Source organism: Microtus oregoni, unplaced genomic scaffold (assembly GCF_018167655.1).
Source record: "Microtus oregoni isolate MIOR12 unplaced genomic scaffold, Mior012 000028F_ref0000031, whole genome shotgun sequence".
In the NCBI taxonomy this organism is placed as follows: Eukaryota; Metazoa; Chordata; class Mammalia; order Rodentia; family Cricetidae; genus Microtus; species Microtus oregoni.
In genome coordinates this window covers 759,246-780,127 of record NW_024543087.1, presented here as the reverse complement: position 1 = coordinate 780,127, position 20,882 = coordinate 759,246, and the positions used below count along the sequence as shown (strand labels likewise).

General features: G+C 40.8%; 1 protein-coding gene across 1 annotated transcript in view; it reads left to right on the top strand.

Moving 5' to 3' along the window:
* Positions 1 to 20,287, top strand: part of Sacm1l (SAC1 like phosphatidylinositide phosphatase) — a 57,216-nt gene extending 36,929 nt beyond the window's left edge. The window contains exons 12-20 of the mRNA XM_041677329.1: positions 1,876 to 1,955; positions 6,406 to 6,504; positions 7,445 to 7,583; positions 12,711 to 12,780; positions 12,895 to 12,967; positions 13,898 to 13,991; positions 14,108 to 14,200; positions 14,815 to 14,872; positions 18,524 to 20,287. Coding sequence (XP_041533263.1) covers positions 1,876 to 1,955; positions 6,406 to 6,504; positions 7,445 to 7,583; positions 12,711 to 12,780; positions 12,895 to 12,967; positions 13,898 to 13,991; positions 14,108 to 14,200; positions 14,815 to 14,872; positions 18,524 to 18,660 — 843 coding nt within the window. The 3' untranslated portion in view covers positions 18,661 to 20,287. The remainder of the gene's footprint in view (positions 1 to 1,875; positions 1,956 to 6,405; positions 6,505 to 7,444; positions 7,584 to 12,710; positions 12,781 to 12,894; positions 12,968 to 13,897; positions 13,992 to 14,107; positions 14,201 to 14,814; positions 14,873 to 18,523) is intronic.
* The last annotated feature ends 595 nt before the right edge of the window (positions 20,288 to 20,882 follow it).

Sequence of the window (20,882 nt, the reverse complement as noted above, 5' to 3'; positions counted from 1 at the left end):
CTGCCTCTGCCTCCTGAGTGCTAGAATTAAAAGCATGTTGCTACCACCAATAGCTAGTTTTGTTTGTTTGTTTGTTTTTCAAGACAGGGTTTTTCTGTGTATCTTTGGAGCCTGTCATTGAATTAGCTCTTGTGGACCAGGCTGGCCTCGAACTCACAGAGGTCCATCTGCTGCTGCCTCCCAAGTGCTGGGATTAAAGGTGTGTGCCACCACCTCCCAGCTGTTTGTTAATATACGCATTTGAAGTAATGAAATTCCCTCTTACTACTATGTTTGTTTTATCTCTTAAATTCTGGTATATTGGATACACCATTTTCTCCCGTTTCTTTGTATGACTGACTTTAGTCTTCGATTGTTACAATGTAGTGACACTGGAGTCATTCTCCTTCCAGAGCCAGTTGTGCTTTCTTTTGTTGTTTTGGTTTTTTGATTGTTAAAAATTATAGCGATGCAGTTTTCCAGACTCTTTTGCAAAGATTTTCCTCACTGTATATGCTTAATGAAGGTTCTTTTTTAATGTTTGGCTAATGTTTTGGCAGACTTCATTGTCGGGGTCTGGTGCCAGCCCGGACCCTAAATTATTTCTCCAGACCAGAGGGGAGGTGAGGGATTAAAGATACAACTCACATGACTTTATCAGGATGGAGATTCTCAGTGATCCCTCATGAAATCCTGAGTTCACATCCTGAAAATTCCTCTGCGTTTATTCTCCAAACAGTGTTATATACCAAAACATAAACTGACGGGGGGGGGGGGATTAATTAGCATTCTGTCTCCTAGGTGACCAGGTGAATGGTTGTGGTCACGTCCATATCTGCCTGTGCCTGCTCTGTCATGTCTTCCTGCTCTGTATGCCAGCTCTGTCACGTAGGCTGAATTAACCTCTCTTTTCAGGCATCCTGCAAATTACAAAGAAGGAGTAGAACAACATCTGATCCTTTGTTAGGGATGTGACCACCTCCTGGGCAGCAGGTGCAAACTGTGGCCTGGGATTCTGGTCACCATACCATGTGGAAATATGGGCCTACTTCATTGAATTCTAGGAATTGGAAAAAGACAAAATAACAACCCACTCTCTATTCTTTGCCAACTGGCTCTGTACTGAGACAGCACAGTTAACCAGTTTTCTCATTTCTCTTAATCTGATATTTCCTCAGCCTCAGCACCCCTTCCCAGGGTACCCCCAGCTGACTTTTGCCGGAGTGGGCTCTGACAGCCAGCCAGGCATGTTTGAAGGCCAAAGAACAGGGGGTGATGTTTGTTGTATTAGGATTTTTCTAGACATGTTTCTTACCCGAGTATGGAGATAGTTTTCTCAAGTCTTTCATATGTCCTGCTGCTTTTGATGTCCCTATTTTCTAAAGAGCATCACTTGGTTTGTTCAGTCTTTAGGTGGTCTATTTTATGTCTCTATCCAGAAAGAAGCTCTTGCCCCAGGTATCCATTGGCTAATAGTTCAGGTGTAGCTTTTACAATCAGTCCATTGTTTTTGGACCTTCATTCAGTTATACAATATAGAGATAATTTACTTCTTCAGGTGTGTATAGTTATATTTAACATAGGATCTGGTCTTATACTGGTTTGATGAAGGAAACTAAAAACAAGATTCCTATTGTTTACCACAAATCATCACCCTGTATGGTGGAGGAGGAAGGACAAAATGCTTCAGAGACTTCCTACAGTTTAGAAGGTGACTTTTTCTTGATGGATATTTTGTTGGTTGCTGTAAACTTTGTTTTTCCAAAGTTGGTTCAGATGACCTCCTTTTCTTTTTAGTGTTTCTGTGCCAGAATGAAAGCTTAACCTTCCCTTGTTAATTTCCTGGTATCACTCACTATATGAAAAGAAAGTCATGGCTTTTTAATTTTTTTACAGGTGAACCACAAGGGATCAGAGAAACCACTTGAGCAAGCGTTTGCAAAAATGGTATCATCCTTGGGTAGTGGGATGATCAGGTACCGTACCAGTTGTCTGTTGTAGACCCTTCAAGTCTCATGTGCACTGTGTGTATGAATACAAGCCGTATGCTATTTATATTTCATCTTGCATTTTAGAAAAATGTGGATGTATCATGTGGAGTGCCCATGGAGGCTAAATGTAAGCAACCCAGTATGGATGCAGTTACTGAAGACAGCTTACCCTCTGGGAAAGCAGCAAGTGTTCAGTACCAGATCAAAACATAATTTTCTTTTTGGATGGTTTTAAATTTTCTCTGATGTAATTTATATTACAGAGTATCTTTATGGTCAGATTTTGAATTTAATTCCTGGTTAAAATTTTTTCATCAAGGTTTTGCAAAGCAGTGACCTATTAGGTCACAAATACAGGTTTTTGAGCTGGACCAGTTTAACACTGTAGTGACCTCATCTGGAACAGTATCCTTGCCTGTCCAGTTGTCACAGGTGGTAGTTTAGATATGCATGTGATGGTCGGCTTAGAGCAGGGCTACACCTGGTAATTCTGGCCAGAGCACTTGGAATAACTTACAGTGCTGCTTTTTAATTTTTTTTTGTTTTTTTTATATTTCATAAAGTTTATTATCTGTCATGGATATGAATGCAAATGTATACAAAGTATGAAAAGATTAAATCCTGAGCATTATTGCATTTTATCTCAATACCTTCAAATAACATATACATATTAGTACAAAAGTTAAAGATTAAAGAGATGTACCCTTCTATAGCTACTGAGTAAAATTTTACTCTAACCCTGAGTCACACATTGTTTCAGAAAAAATATGTAGCAAAATATGCACCCACTACTTTAGCAGAGTGACAAAAGCCCCTGATTTTCAAGCTCAAGTTTCTGCTCAAAATGAACATTTCTCATGTTTGCATTCTATGCACTTCTGAAAAGCAGCCAATGGCATAAGCAGAAATGTTAATTTTCCAGAGAACAGCTGCTGTCAGGCTATTTCTGGATTAGCTGCTTGTTGGAAGATTCCTTTTTTTAAATTTTATTTATTTATTTATTAAAAATTTCCACCTCCTCCCATTTCCTTCCCACTCCCCCAACTCTCTATCCCCCTCCCTCTGCAGTCCTAAGAGCAGTCAGGGTTTCCTGCCCTGTAGGAAGTCCAAGGTCCTCCCCCCTCCATCCATGTCTAGGAAGGTGAGCATCCAAACAGACTAGTCTCCCACAAGGCCAGTCCATGCAGTAGAAGCAAAACACAGTGTCATTGTTCTTGACTTCTCAGTCAGCCCTCATTGTCAGCCACATTCAGAGATTCCAGTTTGATCACATGCTCCATCAGACCCAGTCCAGCTGGCCTTGGTGAGCTCCCATTAGATCAGTCCCTTTGTCTCAGTGGGTGGATGCACCCCTCGCGGTCCTGACTTCCTTGCTCATGTTCTCCGTCCTGCTCCTCATTTGGACCTTGGGAGCTCAGTCCAGTGCTCCAATGTGGGTCTCTGTCTCTATCTCTATCCATCGCCGGATGAAGGTTCTATGGTGATATGCAAGATATTCATCAGTGTGGCTATAGGATAAGGTTAGTACAGGCCCCCTCTCCTCTGCTGCCCACGGAACTAGTTGGGGAAATCGCCTTGGCCACCTGGGAACCGCTGCTTTTTTATTTTAAGATTTATTTATTATGTATGTGTTCTGCCTGCATGTATGCATACATGCCAGAAGAGGGCACTAGATCATTATAGATGGTTGTGAGCCACCCTGCGGTTGCTGGGAATTAAACTCAGGATCTCTGAAAGAGCAGTCAGTTCTCTTAACTTCTGAACCATCTCTCCATTCCAGTGCTACTTTTTTCTTCTTTTCATTTTACATACCAACCACCACAGTTCTACCTCCCTCCCTCCCCTCCTCCCATTTCCCCCACCACCCCCATCCATCCCATGGGGAGTTAACTAAGCCTGACGGACATACTGAGTTGAGGTAGGACCAAGTCCCTCCCTGCTGCATCAAGGCTGAGCAAGGAATCCCACCATAGGGATGGGCTCCAAAAAGCCAATTTATGCACTAGGAATAAATCCTGGTCCCACAAATAGATCAAGCCACAGAGCTGTCACTCACATTCACAGGGCCTACTTCGGTCCCATACAGGCTCCCCAGCTGTCAGTCCAGAGAGTTCATGAGCTCTCACTAGCTCGGGTCAGCTGTCTGTGGGTTTCCTCCTCATGTAATCTCTCCTCCCTTACTTCTACTGGACTCTCGAAACTCATCCCAGTACCGTTACTGGATGTAGGTTCTATGGTTACAACTAGGGTAGTCACCAATCTGATTACAGGAGAAGGCCAGTTCAGGCACCCTCTCCATTGTTGCTAAGAGTCTTAGCTGGGGTCATCGTTGTGAATTCCTGGCAGTTTCCCTAGCACTAGGTTTCTCCCTAACTCCCTAATGGCTCCCTCTATCAAGACGTCTCTTTCATTGTTTTCCTTCTCTGTCCCTCCCCCAACTCGACCATACCGTTCCCTCATGTTCTCACCCATCTTCTCGCCCCTCCACAGTTTATACCCCAGAGTTCTTATCTATTTTCCCTGGGCCATCCATGCAAGTCCCTCTTAGGGTCCTTCTTGTTTCCTAGCTTCTCTGGGGCTGTGGATGGTAGTTTGGTTAGCCTTTGCTTTATGTCTAATATCCTAGTGCTACCTTTTCAAAGGTGCCTTCTAAAATGCCTTACTTGCTTCCTGTCATTGGCCCACAGTATTTTAGTGCTAATTTTTGAGGGTTACCATTCTCTCTTGAGATAACCATTAGGTGGTAGAGCCTCTTCCATGCTAGAAGCCCACACTGTTTGCATTGTTACTCTTCCCGCCATCCTGCTTGTGATTCCTAGGCAGGAAGTGGGGTGTGTGCCCCAGTCTTCTGCATTGATGTCGGAGCTTGACTAAGGGAAAGGTGACAAATAGTCGGACATCTTCACATTTCAGTGCCAGCTAACTTTAGAGTTGTATTTCTTTTTTTTCCTTTATGTTATTGATTTTATTGAGCTCTGCATTTTTCTCTGCTCCCCTCCCTGTAGAGTTGTATTTCTTAAATATTAGGTAATTGTAAAGGGTTCATTATAAATTGACAGAATTTTCTCTGCATATATCTGTATAATGTAGATATTGGTAAAGAAAAGCGATTTGGGGGGGACAGCAGTGGCCGGGGGGGGGGGGGAGGGGAGAGTCTAGACAGTAGCTAACACTATAGAGATTGTCCTGCCTCCCTGCACTTCTTACAACCCCTAGTGCACAAGAGACACCCAGCCTAATCCACTATAGACTGAGCTGAGTTTCATTGCTTTGAGCATATTGATCTGGGAAATGGTAAGAAGAAAGCATATTCTTTATACACAGGAATAGAAAATGAATGCATGCTAGGTAGTGAGTTGAGTTGTACCTCTTGAAGTGTATACGTCCCATCTGCTTCCGTAGCATTTGCTGCCCTCCTCTGCTTTTATCTGCAGGCCCCTGGAATAACGTGGAAATAAAATTTATCTTATAATAATTTTAATTTATGTATGAGCATGGAAAGTGTATGTGTAGAGTAGTAGAGAGTTGTGTGTGCATGGTGGTCTCCTCCAGTCCTGCTGGTCCCCGCAGCTTCTTAGAACCTTTCAAGAGGCATAATATTAATTGTAATTGTTTGGCCAATGGCTTAGGCATATTACTGACTAGCTCTCTTAATTAAATTAATCCATTTCTACGAATCTATGTATCGCCGCATGGCTGTGGCTTACTGGTCGTGCCCTGGCATATTACTCCTTTAACAGCTACATGGTGTCTCTCTTCTTTGATGGCTGGCTCGCATTCCTCTCAACTCTGCCCGTATTCTCCTGTATATCTGTTTGGGTTTCCTGCTATATTCTGTATTACTATAGGCCAAAGCAGCTTTAATTTTCAACCAATAGGAACAACATATATTCATAGTGTACAGAAGGACATCCCACCTCAAATAGTAGTAGTTGTGTATATGTATAATAGTAGTAGTAGTTGTTGTGTGTGTATATAATGGTAGTAGTAGTTGTTGTGTGTGTATATAATAGTAGTAGTAGTAGTGTGTGTATATAGTAGTAGTAGTTGTGTGTGTATATAATAGTAGTAGTAGTTGTGTGTGTATATAATAGTAGTAGTAGTTGTGTGTGTATATAATGGTAGTAGTTGTGTGTGTATATAATAGTAGTAGTTGTGTGTATATAATGGTAGTTGTTGTGTGTGCATATATAATGTAATTGTGTGAGTAGGAGTCGTGTCTGCGTGTGTGAATAGTGGTAGTAGTAGGGAGGTGTGCATGTGTGAGTAGTAGTTGTTGTTTTAATAAGTCTAGAATGAAGGAGGCTCTGTATTCATAACTATTATGCATATTCACATATAAAAAAGATTCACCTTCATCGGGTTTATTAGTAGAAGGAAATTGAGTGATCTTAACAGTTTCTGAGTATGTGGGGTTTTTTTATGTTTTTGGTAGGTACATTGCCTTTGACTTCCATAAGGAATGTAAAAACATGAGATGGGATCGACTGAGTATTTTGTTGGATCAAGTAGCAGAAATACAGGATGAATTAAGGTAAGGCATATTACTTCTTTAGAGAGGTAAGGGGGAAGAGAGCTGTGTATGCTGATCTTATTAATTGTTATTTAGCAGATTTGTGAAGCCGTTTCACTGGGCTATCAGTGCTTACACATGCTGTTTTATATTTTAATTTTTTGCATTGGTGAGTGTTGTTGATTGAAGAATAACTGAATTCTTACATATGGGCCAACGTCAGGGATATTCATAATATTTTCCGAGTTTTACATAATTGCACTTCGTTTACTATTTTGGTTTTAGTAGTCTGTCATTTTATCACAAGCTTTCTCTTAGGAGCCTTTGTCATGACATTTTTCAGTGTCTTCTCTGCAGCTTTTTAGATCACAACATAGCTTTAATTAGATGCTTCCTAACATGTGGAGTGTCTGGGTCCTTTCCTTACCTTGGAAAGAGTGTGCTACAAGTGGTTCTCTTTAGATGAGTAATGTGTATCTTTTTACATGTGTTCAAGTTTTGCCTATAATAAGATTCTTCAGAGTAGGATTATTGGAGTAAAAGATTTGAACATTTTTATGGTGCTTTTTGAATGTGTTTGCTACATATTTCGATGTACTCACAGAAATAACACATAGGGAGAACTGTGAAGGAAACTGTTGCCATAGAAACCAACCACGTTTCCTGGGGTGCTTTAACGTGATTCCTTCAGCCATGTCCCAGCATATCAGGGGTTAATGGTTTCTCCAAAATTCCTATCAGAATCTCCCGAGTTACAAATAAAAAAAAAGAGCTGTGTTTCTTCAGCCATTCATATTCTCATTTGGTCTAGAAAAATGAGATATGCCTGCTGTGCACTCCATCTGACCTTGTAATTCATGGTTTTACTAAGGTCACCCCATGAAACCTGTGTTTTAAGAGCTGTGTTGCTGGTATGTTTAGTGTACTTTGGTCTGAGAGTGCTCACACAAATGTGTTTCAGTTATTTTTTAGTAGACTCTGCCGGCAAGGTGGTGACAACCCAGGAAGGAGCTTTCCGCAGCAACTGCATGGACTGTCTGGACAGGACAAACGTGATCCAGAGCTTACTAGCGCGACGCTCCCTTCAGGCCCAGCTGCAGGTGAATTTGACTTTCTTGAGATTTTTTTTTATTTTTTGGTTTTTCGAGGCATTGTTTCTCTGTAGCTTTGGAGCCTGTCCTGAAATGAGCTCTTGTAGACCAGGCTGGTCTCAAACTTCCGGAGATACACCTGCCTCTGCCTCCTGAGGGCTGGAATTAAAAGCATATGCTCCCACTCCACACCCCTGCCGCTAGCAACTTTCTTGAATCTTTTATTGAAAAAAATACATGTGTACTGAAAAAAAAGAGAAAAGAACCTTTGAAAACCAGCAACAAAAGTACTCATATTGCCCGCACATTAACCTGACTTTTTTATTTTTGTACCTTGCCATCATTGGTATATACAAGTTTTCTTTAACTACCATCAGAGCACAGACGTGGTCCCTAGTTTGCCATTTGGCTTTAGTATTTATGCAATCATAATTTTAATAGTTTACTTTGAACTATAATTTATTAAGCCATTTACATTACTATATTTTGGGGCCTTTAGTACTATAGAGACTGTATCTGTTTTTAATATTAACTTGAATTATTTCCTTTGGGTTTCTGTTTCCTTTCCAATTGCTTTGATTCATTAAACTGACAAAATCAACTTAGGGAGCAAAGGTTTACTCTAGTTCACAATTCCAGTGCAGTCCATCACTCTGAAGTGTTATGTGAGTGCGTTACCGGGGAGACATGAACAAATGTGTATTTACTCCAGATGGGGGATCCACAACAGACCATTGAAGTCCAACTTAGTGAATAGGAGCAAAAATAACTCAAACACAACTTATTACCTCAATCCTCCACTAACAGGTGATGACCTGTGAAACTGGAAACCTGGAGGTACTGCATGACTTGCAGACATCTTGGTGGTTTTGAGGGTGTCTTGGCAAACCTCAGCATTTTCATAAGTTGGGGAGGGCGGGACCTGGTGTTATCTGTCATTTCAGGGACTTGCTAAGCGTCTGTCTGAGTTGTTTACTTCCATAGTCATCAGGAGCTTTCCTGTAAGATGGAATGTTTTATCTCGGAGGAAATTGTTACATAACACGAAGATGTCAAAGAATCAGGTTCCTGAAGCAGCCAGTCACACCCACAGTCAAGTTGCCGTCTTGCTAGTGCTCAGCTCACTTTCCCCTTTTCACAAAGCAGGACATGTCTTGGGGTTCTATTGCTGTGAAGAGACACTGTGACCACGGCAACTCTTATAAAGGAAAACATTTAGTTGAGATGGAGGCTTAGGGTTTTAGAGGTTTAGTCCATTGTCAGGGTAGAGAGCATGGCGGCTGAGAGTGTGGCAGTGTGCAGTATGGCTGCATGAAGGCAGACATGGTGCTGAAGAAGAAGGAGCCGAAGAGTCTACATCTTGATCCAAGGGCAACAGGAAGTGAACTGAGATAACTGGGTGTGACTTGAGCATATATGAGACCTCAAAGCCCACCTTCACAGTGACACATTTCTGCCAGCATGGCCGTACCTAGTCTAGTCCAACAAAGCTGCACCTCCCAATGATGCGATTCCCTGTGAGCATATGAGGCCAGTTACACTCCTACACCCACTGGACACAGGGGTGGTGCTGCTCACCTCCCAGCTGAAATCAAGCAGTCCCTACAGATTAGCACACAGTCATCTTAATCTAGACAACCCCTCATTGAGACTCTTCCCAGGTGACTCTAGATTATGTTGAGTTGATAATTAAACTAACTATAGTTGGGGTAATTCCTAGAAGTGGAATTAAAAATTAAAGAGAAATATATTACTTTTTTAGAGGGCCCTTATTTATGTTGTCAGCAATGAACAAGTGAATCCATCCCATTGAACTCCAGCTGTTTAAGATATTCCTTTTCATTTGTTTTGCTTTTTGTTTCTGAGGCAGGATCACTATGTAGCACACGTAGACTTGTAGCTCCCCATTCCCCTGCCTCAGCCTCCTGAATTCTGGGATTACAGACCTGTGCTACTACATCCAACTTTTTTTTTTTAATTTAGTAGTAAATTACAAAGTTTATATATTTTTTTAAATATTTATTATGTATACAATATTTTGTCTGTGTGTATGTCTGCAGGCCAGAAGAGGGCACCAGACCTCATTACAGATGGTTGTGAGCCACCATGTGGTTGCTGGGAATTGAACTCAGGACGTTTAGAAGAGCAGGCAATGCTCTTAACCGCTGAGCCGTCTCTCCAGCCCCAAAGTTTATATTTTTTATCAAGATTATTTTGAAGAGTATAGCTCAGTCAGAGTGTTTTCTTAGTGTAAATGAGGCATTATTCAATCCCACAGAAACTGGATATGGTAGCACATGCTATAATCACAGCATTTGGAAGTGGAAGCAAGAGGATCCAGGCCACCCTGGGCTTTATGAAGCCCTGTCTCAAAAAAAAAAAAAAGTTTTTATTTGAATATATTGTTCTGATAAGAGACGTTAGCTTCTTGGATAAACTTTTCTGGTATAATTCTTTATCATTATGATTGTGGTAAGGAGAAAAATAGGTGCAAACAACTTCTGTATGTATATGCAATTTTAAATATGAACAAAGAGCCTAGATTTCTAAATCACATTGGCATTTGTTGTGAAGGAAAAGTATGTTCAAATGTCTAGATAATTTATAAGTATTCAGCTTTTTTTTCACATTTTTTTTTGACCAAGGAAATTTTGGTGTCTGCTTTAGAAAGAATTATTCTTGAGTTGTAAAGCACTTGTGTCAAAGGAGGGATGAGCAATCTCTAGTTTGTGCTCTGTCAGTCTATTGAAGAGACTTCAGCTATCGTGTTCATTAGAAATGGGTTAGGAATGGTTTGGTCCCATGCTAACTAAACAGAGCCTATTGAATTAGGTTATTTAATCTATTTTACACACTGAATACAGTTTGATGAAACATAATGAACTTCAGAGCATCTTTGGGCAGGAGTCTCTGAGGTGGCCTTGTCAGATGGTATGGGAACTCTCCCATTGTGTTTTTCCCTCCAGTAGGGGCAGTTTTTGCTCAGCTAAAACCTGCTGAGAGTGTTCAGATTTTGTTTCAAATCATGAACTCTCTGAACCACTTCAGATAATACCTCACTGCCTCTTGCCAAGGTGGCAGGGCTTCTCAATATACGGCTGGTAGACTTCAAAGAGTAGTCCTTAGGGAAGAGTTCAGGGCGCAGCCACCGTGAAAATTTTATTAAAAGAGCACACATGTGTATAATAAACTCGTGTGTGTGGGTGTACATGTGTATAATAAACTCGTGTGTGTGCGCACAAGTGTATAATAAACTCGTGTGTGGGTGCACATGTGTATAATAAACTCGTGTGTGCGCGCATGTGTATAATCAACTCGTGTGTGGGTGCATATGTGTATAATAAACTCGTGTGTGTGCGCGCGTGTGTATAATAAACTCGTGTGTGTGCGCACATGTGTATAATAAACTCGTGTGTGGGTGCACATGTGTATAATAAACTCGTGTGTGTGTGCGCACATGTGTATAATAAACTCGTGTGTGGGTGCACATGTGTATAATAAACTCGTGTGTGTGCGCACATGTGTATAATAAACTCGTGTGCGCGCGCGCATGTGTATAATAAACTCGTGTGTGTGCGCACATGTGTATAATCAACTCGTGTGTGGGTGCATATGTGTATAATAAACTTGTGTGTGTGCGCGCATGTGTATAATAAACTCGTGTGTGTGCTTGCATGTGTAAAACTCATGTGTGTGCGCGCATGTGTATAAACTCGTGTGTGTGCGCGCATGTGTATAATAAACTCGTGTGTGGGTGCGCATGTGTATAATAAACTCGTGTGTGGGTGCGCATGTGTATAATAAACTCGTGTGTGTGCTTGCATGTGTATAATAAACTCGTGTGTGTGCGCGCATGTGTAAAATAAACTCGTGTGTGTGCACGCATGTGTATAATAAACTCGTGTGTGTGCGCGCATGTGTAAAATAAACTCGTGTGTGTGCACGCATGTGTATAATAAACTCGTGTGTGGGTGCACATGTGTATAATAAACTCGTGTGTGTGCTTTCATGTGTATAATAAACTCGTGTGTGGGTGCGCATGTGTATAATAAACTCGTGTGTGTGCGCACATGTGTATAATAAACTCGTGTGTGTGCGCACATGTGTATAATAAACTCGTGTGTGTGCGCACATGTGTATAATAAACTCGTGTGTGGGTGCACATGTGTATAATAAACTCGTGTGTGTGCGCACATGTGTATAATAAACTCGTGTGTGGGTGCACATGTGTATAATAAACTCGTGTGTGTGCTTGCATGTGTATAATAAACTCGTGTGTGGGTGCGCATGTGTATAATAAACTCGTGTGTGCGCGCATGTGTATAATAAACTCGTGTGTGGGTGCGCATGTGTATAATAAACTCGTGTGTGTGGGTGCGCATGTGTATAATAAACTCGTGTGTGTGGGTGCGCATGTGTAAAATAAACTCGTGTGTGTGCGCGCATGTGTATAATAAACTCGTGTGTGTGCGCGCATGTGTATAATAAACTCGTGTGTGTGCGCGCATGTGTAAAATAAACTCGTGTGTGTGCGCACATGTGTATAAACTCGTGTGGGTGCGCACGTGTGTAAACTCGTGTGGGTGAGCACGTGTATAATAAACTCGTGTGTGCGCGCGCATGTGTATAATAAACTCGTGTGTGTGCGCGCATGTGTATAATAAACTCGTGTGTGTGCGCGCATGTGTAAAATAAACTCGTGTGTTTGCGCACATGTGTATAAACTCGTGTGGGTGCAGTTTTAGTGAAGATGCATCTGTAGCATTGAGTAAGACTTCAATGACTTAGATGTGGAAGCCTGGACTGGTGAGTGGTGAGGAAGGCAGAAGGGTAAAGAGTATGGCAGGGAAGGAGGAGTAACAACGTAGTCTCTTAGCAGGTTTCACATTACCTTTTCCTCCTCCTGAGTATCATCTCACTGTTATCCCTGTTGTTCTGGGACTTAAGGGAGTGTGTAGAGGATCTTCCTACAGTCTGTGGTGTATGGACCAGATCTCTAAAAGCTGAAGCTCACCTGTGCTTTGCACCGGCAGGAAAAGAACCCATGATAGGATTTGGGGAATGTTGCCTTATCTTCCTAAATCAGGTCTGCTAAAGTCTTATCACTTATAAATACGGGTGTGATTCTTTTTCTAGAGATTAGGAGTTTTGCATGTGGGACAGAAGCTTGAAGAACAAGATGAATTCGAGAAGACTTACAAAAATGGTAGGTAATTTCTTAATAGCAGCAAAGTTGTTCAAATTTTGAAATTAATATTTTGTATTAGAATTTTAGTTGGCACCTTAATCACTTTCAGCTGTTGTTTTATTTTTCCAAAAGCTTGGGCTGATAATGCTAATGCTTGTGCCAAACAGTATGCAGGAACCGGTGCCTTGAAGACTGACTTTACAAGGTAAGCGACTTTTAACTTGTATTCCACACTAGTGGCTTATAGTAGTAATGGTTTCTAGAGTTCCGTGGTCAGCTTTCAGGAAACGTTCTATAAACCAGGCTTCTGTGCCTCACTGGTGGGGTCTTAGCCTCCGTGGGGTAGTCTGATGCACAGAGAGGTTTGAAGGCTCTGTGTTGCTTCTCCAGCATCGCTGTGCATCCAAATCACCATTCTGATCTCAGCACAGCCTGTGAGCTGCACCTCTGCAAAGCTCCCAGACCATGTTCCTGCTCAAGGTGTTCATGTGTTCGAGGTGCCTTTGGGTCTTCTCTGTAACACTGTAAAGATTTGCTGGGAGCAAATGTTGCTAGTTGTGTTGTTTAATACCTCTTCACATGGGCTGTGCTTTCTCTCATAGTTCTTGTTTTTGTAACTAAAACTTTCACTTTCTTGTGTCTACTTGGTAATGTTTTAGAGAACAAATACAAGGGACCCTCTTATCAATGGGTTCTATCTATGGATTGAGCCAGCCACTAATCAAAGTGTTCAGAAGATGTATTTGTGTCTGTACTGAGCATGTGCAGTTTTTCAATATCATTAACTGAACAATACAGGCTCATAGCTGTTTGCCTTGCACTTACATTGTATTAGACATCATAAGTAACTTAGAAAGAATAAGGGGGTATGAATAGGATATGTGGAAACACTGCACCTTTTTTATATGAGGGACTTGAACATCTATATGAAATATCTAGTAGAGTTCTTTATAGATACAAGAGACAACTATATATGTTTCTTAGGCCTTCTAGTGACTTTTTTGTGAAATGTCTATTTTCAGGGATAATTTTTAATATCTTTTCTGCTCATGTATTTTTTATAACAGTCAATGTTCATAAAACTTAGAATTTAGTATGCATGCATATAATTTAAAATTGGACCTTTCTTAACCAGAACTGGAAAAAGAACTCGGTTGGGACTTATAATGGATGGCTTCAACTCTTTATTACGGTATTACAAGAACAACTTCTCTGATGGATTTAGACAAGTAAGTTTGTATTTGATGGTTGTTTTTTGTGGGATGCACTGAATGGTTTTATCTTTGTATTATTGCTCAGTGTTGTCAAATCAAATTTAGAGAGTTGACGTTTCTTTCTTTTCTAGGATTCCATAGACTTATTTCTTGGAAACTATTCAGTGGATGAATTAGAATCTCATAGTCCTTTAAGTGTTCCGAGGGATTGGAAATTCCTGGCAGTAAGTAATTTTTTATGATTTTTCCAGATTGGAAGAATTGTATCTGACGATGTAGGAAACACCTCTGCTGAAACATGGCATGCTGCTTCCCCCAAAGAGGAGACCAGAGTACAGAGAAAATAACTGGAGTGTTTGCTCTCTTTTGTGACTCTACTGTACATCCCTTTGTGTAAGAGCACAGAAGGAACTGTGGAGGAGTAGAAGAACTTCAGTCTTCTTATGACCAGGGAATTGCTAGAGATAAATTTGTAAATGAAAGAGGCAAAGTGTGTTTGGGATATTTGCTTTTCTTTTCTCCTTTGAGAAAAAAAAGACTTCACAGCTTTTCTGGGGTCTTATGCCAGATGAAAAAATTCCCTGGATGGAAGGGAGGTCTGTTGTCCTGAAAGATAATTTCCCGGATTTGGAGCAGGACCATGCTTCCTTAGATCTCATAACTTTACCAGTATAAAGATTTAGGTCGCCGTGCTTGAACCCATAAATAGTGGTGTTTGATTAAATCTCGTGTATATAAGCTTGCAGAAGTTTTTTCTTTTCCAGTCTAGGTGGACATGGATGATTTTATAGCCTCTAGTTATTCCTAAAAAGCTGTGTCTTTCACTTGTATTTTTCAGTTGCCCATCATCATGGTTGTTGCCTTTTCAATGTGTATTATCTGTTTGCTTATGGCTGGTAAGTGTGCTCTTGTTTCATATTCTTTATATCACTTTTGAGATGGGTCTTACTGTTTAGCTCTTGATGGCCTGAAATTTGCTATGTAGACCAAGCTGACCTTAAACAAAAAAGATCTGCCTACCGCTGCCTCCTGAGTGTTGGGATTATAGGTGTGTGCCGTAAATTTGCCTTCTTACGTTTATCTTTTAGAATGTTGAACTTGGTTATTCATCTTCGGTGTTGAGTCCGCTCAGTACTTGTTTACTTATTAAGTTTAATGAGTGTTTGATAATTGGGTTTTATTTGTGTGTGTGCAGTGTGGGGCAGCACTCTGCCACTAGGACACATCTCAGTTCCTAGTAGTTTTCTGTTGTTATGGTAGTGGTGATTCTTTAAAATTTCCTTTTATTTTAAATTAGTATACAGGCTATCTGATATCATTATGGCATTCTCAAAATATCTTAGCGATTCTCTTTCTCCCTTATCTCCCCTGACCCCCTTCTGCTTTAATTACTGTTATCACATGAGGGGTGCACATGCAGAAGTCAGGGAACAACTTTGTGGAATTCTCTACTTTGACATCCAGGGGTCAAACTCAGGTTGCTAGGCTTGCAAAACAAGTACCTTTACCTACTGGCCCTGTTTTTTAACTTAAGGTTTTTATAATTTTTTTCTTGTTACCAAACCATCATATAATAATTATAGAGAGAAAATAAAAACTAAAGTTGTTGTTCTGCCTTCTCGAGATAAGCTACCTCTTGATAATAGAGTATGCGGCTTATGTAAGGCCGTGCGTGCAGGGATGTATATGTAGAGGTCATCCTTGTGCTGTGGGCTCTGGGAATCAAATCCAGATCCATGTTTGTACGACAAGGGCCTTTACCCACTGAGCAGTTTTGCTGGCCCTTAGTCATATATTTTGATGTTTCTTGAGACAGGTTCTATTTAGCTCTGGCTATCCTGAAACTATCCTGACAACTATCTTGATGGCATCCTGCAGATGCTGATGCTGTTCCCCAGCCTCCTGTGTCCTTTTGTTCCTGGCTTTCCATAGCACTCTCTGCACTTGTCTTCTGGCCTGTTCCTCATTAAAGTCATGAATATCAAAAAAATTGCTTTTTAGAGGTGGAATACCCTCTTGGTACACCTGGTAGTGCCACCATGTATTTTTCTGCACAGAACGATTTTCTCACTGTCTTTACCACCCAGTCATCAGATTTTTGAGGGAGAGACCATTCTGTTGGTTGTTTTGTCTGCTGTGTCTGGGTAGTAAACTCTCACCACCTGAGTCTCCAATACTGTCAGTGTGCACTTCTTAGGAGGAGGCTCGGTGCCATGCGTCTCTGTCCTCAACAGAGCTGAGCACTAAAGTTTGTGGAGTAGGGGGAAGAAGCCACAGTAACCTGACATCTTGCAAAGAGCCAGACAGTAACATTTTTTTTTGTCTCTGTAGTATATTCTTTGTCCTTCTAAAAATACAAAACCCATTCTTACTTACAGTAAAAATAGGATAAGGGTATAGGAATTGCTTACAGTAATAATTGTGGTTCTATGTCAGGTTTTATGTCAGGAAAGAAAAAGGGACAAATCTAGTCAGTGTGTGCTGGTTGCTCAGGCCAACAACTGGTTTCAGCCACTCCCTGGATTTTGTCTTAGAAAACACTGCCCAGTGGGTGCCTGTTTCCTGGAGTCACTCCCGTTTATGAGGTTTTTGTTTTCTATGCTCACCACTAGTTAAAGAACATCTGAAGGGATAAGAAAAGTTAATCCCGCATATGTCAGAACTCAGTAATTTGGTGCTCAGTGGTGAAGAGCACTGGCTCTTCCAGAGGACCAGGTTCAAGTCCCCAACCACATAGCACTAAAACCCTCTGAAATTCCAGTCCCAGGGGATCTGATGCCCTCTGGCCTCTGTGGGCACTGTAAGCATGCACAGATATACCCATGACAGCAAACACTCATAAGATAAAAATAAAATCTCAAATATTCTTTTAAGAAAGAAAAGTTAATTCCAAGATCTTGGCCTGAGTGAAGTGGAGGATCCTTCTGGGAAGTGTTCAGCAGCTTGTAGGAAGCTCTGTTCTTGGCCTGGGAAGAAGCACAGGGGCACAGTGCTTGCTTAGAGCACTTGAGCTTCTGGTTCAGGCCTGTCCTGGTTAGTTTTTGTTGTTGTTCTGTTTCATTTTATTTTTTCCAACTTGGTACAAGCTAGAGTCACCTAGGAAGAGCGAACATCACTTGAGAAAATTTCTTCACCACATTGGCCTGTAGGGAAGTCTGTGGGGCATTTTCTGGATTAATGATTGATGTGGGATGGCCTAGCACATTGTAGGCGTGCCATCCCTGGGCGAGTGGTCCTGGGTTTTTTATATATATAATAATGCAAGCTGAACAAGCCATGGACAGTAGTCTAATAAGAAGCAACCCTCCATGGTCTCTGTTTCAATTCCTGCCTCTAGGACTTCCTTCAGTGATGGACTGTAAAGTGTAGGCCAAATAAAGCCTTTCCTTTCCGGGTTCTTTTGATTATGATATTTATCACAGCAATAGAAATCAAACCAGGACAAATTCCCAAACAAATACCAACTTGCCTTCTACACAACTTTTAAGACTCGGCTATGAAAAATGATGTCAAAATTTAGGAATATTTTTGAATAAAAAGATATTGAATGCTGTGGATAGTACCTTGTGAGGTAGTGCATGGGGTAGGGGAGCTGATACCAGCCCTTGTGAGGTGGTGCACGGGGCAGGGGAGCTGATACCAGCCCTTGTGAGGTGGTGCACGGGGCAGAGGAGCTGATACCAGCCCTTGTGAGGTGGTGCACGGGGCAGAGGAGCTGATACCAGCCCTTGTGAGGTGGTGCACGGGGCAGGGGAGCTGATACCAGCCCTTGTGAGGTGGTGCACGGGGCAGGGGAGCTGATACCAGCCCTTGTGAGGTGGTGCACGGGGCAGGGGAGCTGATACCAGCCCTTGTGAGGTAGTGCACGGGGCAGGGGAGCTGATACCAGCCCTTGTGAGGTGGTGCACGGGGCAGGGGAGCTGATACCAGCCCTTGCTGTGCTTTCCTAGAAGGAACATCAGTGCACTACAACCTCTGATGTGGTAGGAAGTCCAGAAGTGGCTTCCCTCCCTTGAGCAATCTTATTGGCCATTTGACTCTGCATGTGTTTCTCTATAGTTGAGGCCAACAGGTGCAGAGAAGTGTCAGCTCTTCAAAGAGAAAAACAATAGGTCTTTGCTCCGTGGATGTTGCTAACCTTCATAAACTCACTCAGCAGAGTTGTGTTAAAATATGTTATGATTAACTAAAATACTCATTCTGTAACGTATTTTATAGGTATTTTGATAATATCAGATTGGTCATAGAACTATGATTATTAGTTTCTTGTGTTAAAGAATTTAATCTCAGTGATAATTATGTTTTTTCTCCGGTCAGTACCCTTAGTGTTGCTGAGAACTTATCACAGAGGCAACAAGTTCTTAGGGTCTCACAGCTGATGGTTTATCAAGCCTTGAAGAGTTGAGGTCCCTGGTTTAAACCTTAAGAGGTTCTTGTATTTTTTCCTGTGGACGTACTAGTAAACTTTAGTGTGAAATTGTGCTGTACAACTAACAGTTAGATCTGGCATCAACAATTGATGCATGATCTCTTTTTAATATCAACAGGTGACACTTGGACAGAAACTCTGGCGTATGTCCTCTTCTGGGGAGTTGCAAGCATTGGAACATTTTTTATTATTCTTTACAATGGCAAAGATTTTGTTGATGCTCCTAGATTGGTCCAGAAAGAAAAGATAGACTGAATTTGTGTTTGTGGAAAGCGGCTTGGCTTGGAAGATTCCATGATGCAGAACTGGAGTCTTTACTGACCTGCTTTCCACAGCAGTCCCAAGGTCTTCTCAAAGCTCCTCTTGTGGTCTGGGCTGGGTAATTACTGCTTTGATGATCTCTTTACTGTTGGGATGGTTATATTTATAATTTGAAGCTATACTGTAATTCAAATGTAGCTTAAATTCAGCTCACAGATCAGAAGAAATCTATTCACTGTCAAGTTAATCAAAAGTTCACAGATAATATATTTTAAAATTTTAACTTCTTTCATTATTTAAGACAGTAAAATTATTTTTCTAGCTCTGTTTCATTATTGTCATTGTAAAGCAGCCACTGTTAGCAAGCATATTTTCCATATATCTTTGGACTTTTCTTAAAGGCTTAATAATACGCTAATCCTACTATGTTTATAGAATGTAATGTCTCTTACAAGTATCAAGTAGTTTGATAAGGAGTAATTTCACAGAAAGGAAGAGGAGAATGGGATCTAGAGCTGTTGGAAGTCTCTGGTAGCTGCCTCTTGGCTTTAGCAGCTTGAGCTGCCCTCATGCCCCTGCATGAAAAGTTCAGATGTATTTTATCTTTTTTAGAAGGTGTAAATGAAATCAAAGAATGTAAAGTCTGTCTCTTATGCTAAAGGTCCAAAGTTGCCTCTTTCTAGGAACTGCTCTATTGCGGAAAGTACACTAGACTGGCCAGCTGCTTCCTCTTCCTCCCATATCTGTGGGGACCCCTTTTTTTTTTTTTTTTTTTTTTGTGTTACTCCTTGAGACATGCAGGCCTCAGAGAGGGTCTACTGCTAGATTTGATTCACACTGGGTATCAACTGCTTTCCATGCACGGTCCTCTTGCTTTCTCACGCTGTCAGTAAGTGTTGGAAGTTCATGCTTCCGGGTAGCCGTCGTTCTCCAAATCAAGGACCAACTTTAATTTATGCATAAAACAGACTGAAATTGTGCTTCAGAAGCTGTGCATAGTTGTAATTGTAAGTCAGGTTATATATTAAAATTGTAATTATGAGGTTTAGATATTAGAACAGTATATAAGGTAGTATCATTGCACTATCTTAAAGCAATTCAGTTAAACACTGCTATGGTACATCAGTGTTTTGCTTAAAAATATGTAGAGTTTTTTTCTAATAGTACCTTATGTTGTCCTTAAATATTTCTAAAAGCGCCTTTAACATTACCTTCTTTCAACATTATCTTTTATAAACAATAAGAGTTATTGCTTTTAGGAACTCTGGGAAAATCCTGTGTAGTTTAAAATCAGTCATTAAAACCCACAGTAAGGTAAGTAAGTAGAGCCACCTGTTCCGACATGTAAATAAGCATATTTGTTCCAAAGATGGAACGTTGAAGCCCAGCCCATGTCTACTATAATTATTATTCAGATGTCACTGGGCATTTCACAGTGAACACTTCATGTCAACAGCTACAGCAAACACCAAATCTGAACCACTAATGTGGCTACTTTGCAAGGACTAATGTCTTTGGGTTAGGCTGCAAGTGATCAATGTTTTAGAGCCCTGCAGTGATTTTGTTTAATTCATGTACTGTACATCCATATGCAAAAATAAAATGCCATATTCTTTCTTAACTACTGTTGGTGTTGTTTCTGTATTTTTATCAGAGGTGGTATTTTTTTTTTTATCTTAAAGCAGTGTTTGGTCATTATAAGTAAACAAGTAAACCAATAGCTTCTAAACTGTTTTCAGGTGATGATCACCTAAGACATTTTTATATCTTTATCATTATTTTTTATAGATAAAAACTAAGACAACACTTAGTAAGAGTATCTCTAAGTACTAAGGTCTCACTGTGAAATGGAAGCAAGTTTTCTACAGCAGCAAGATTCTCAAGGGTCACATTAAAAAATACAGAAAAAATTTTTTAAAAAAAGTATCTCTACTTCCAAATTATAATTTGTTTCAAAGTGATAAAGGTTGCAGGGTGATAAGGAAGTATGGGTGGATAGGTGATACAGGTCGCAACTGATAAACAGGAAAATAGTACATATGGAAAAGTATTTTCAGGACTGGGCATGTGGCTCTGTTGGTAGAGCACTTACCTAGTATGCATGAAACTCTGGGCACAATCCCAGTACTCTAAAAGACCTGGCATGGTGACCCACACCTGTAATCCCAGCACATCAACAAAATGTGGTAGGTAATTTAGTTAGTGATTGTATTCAC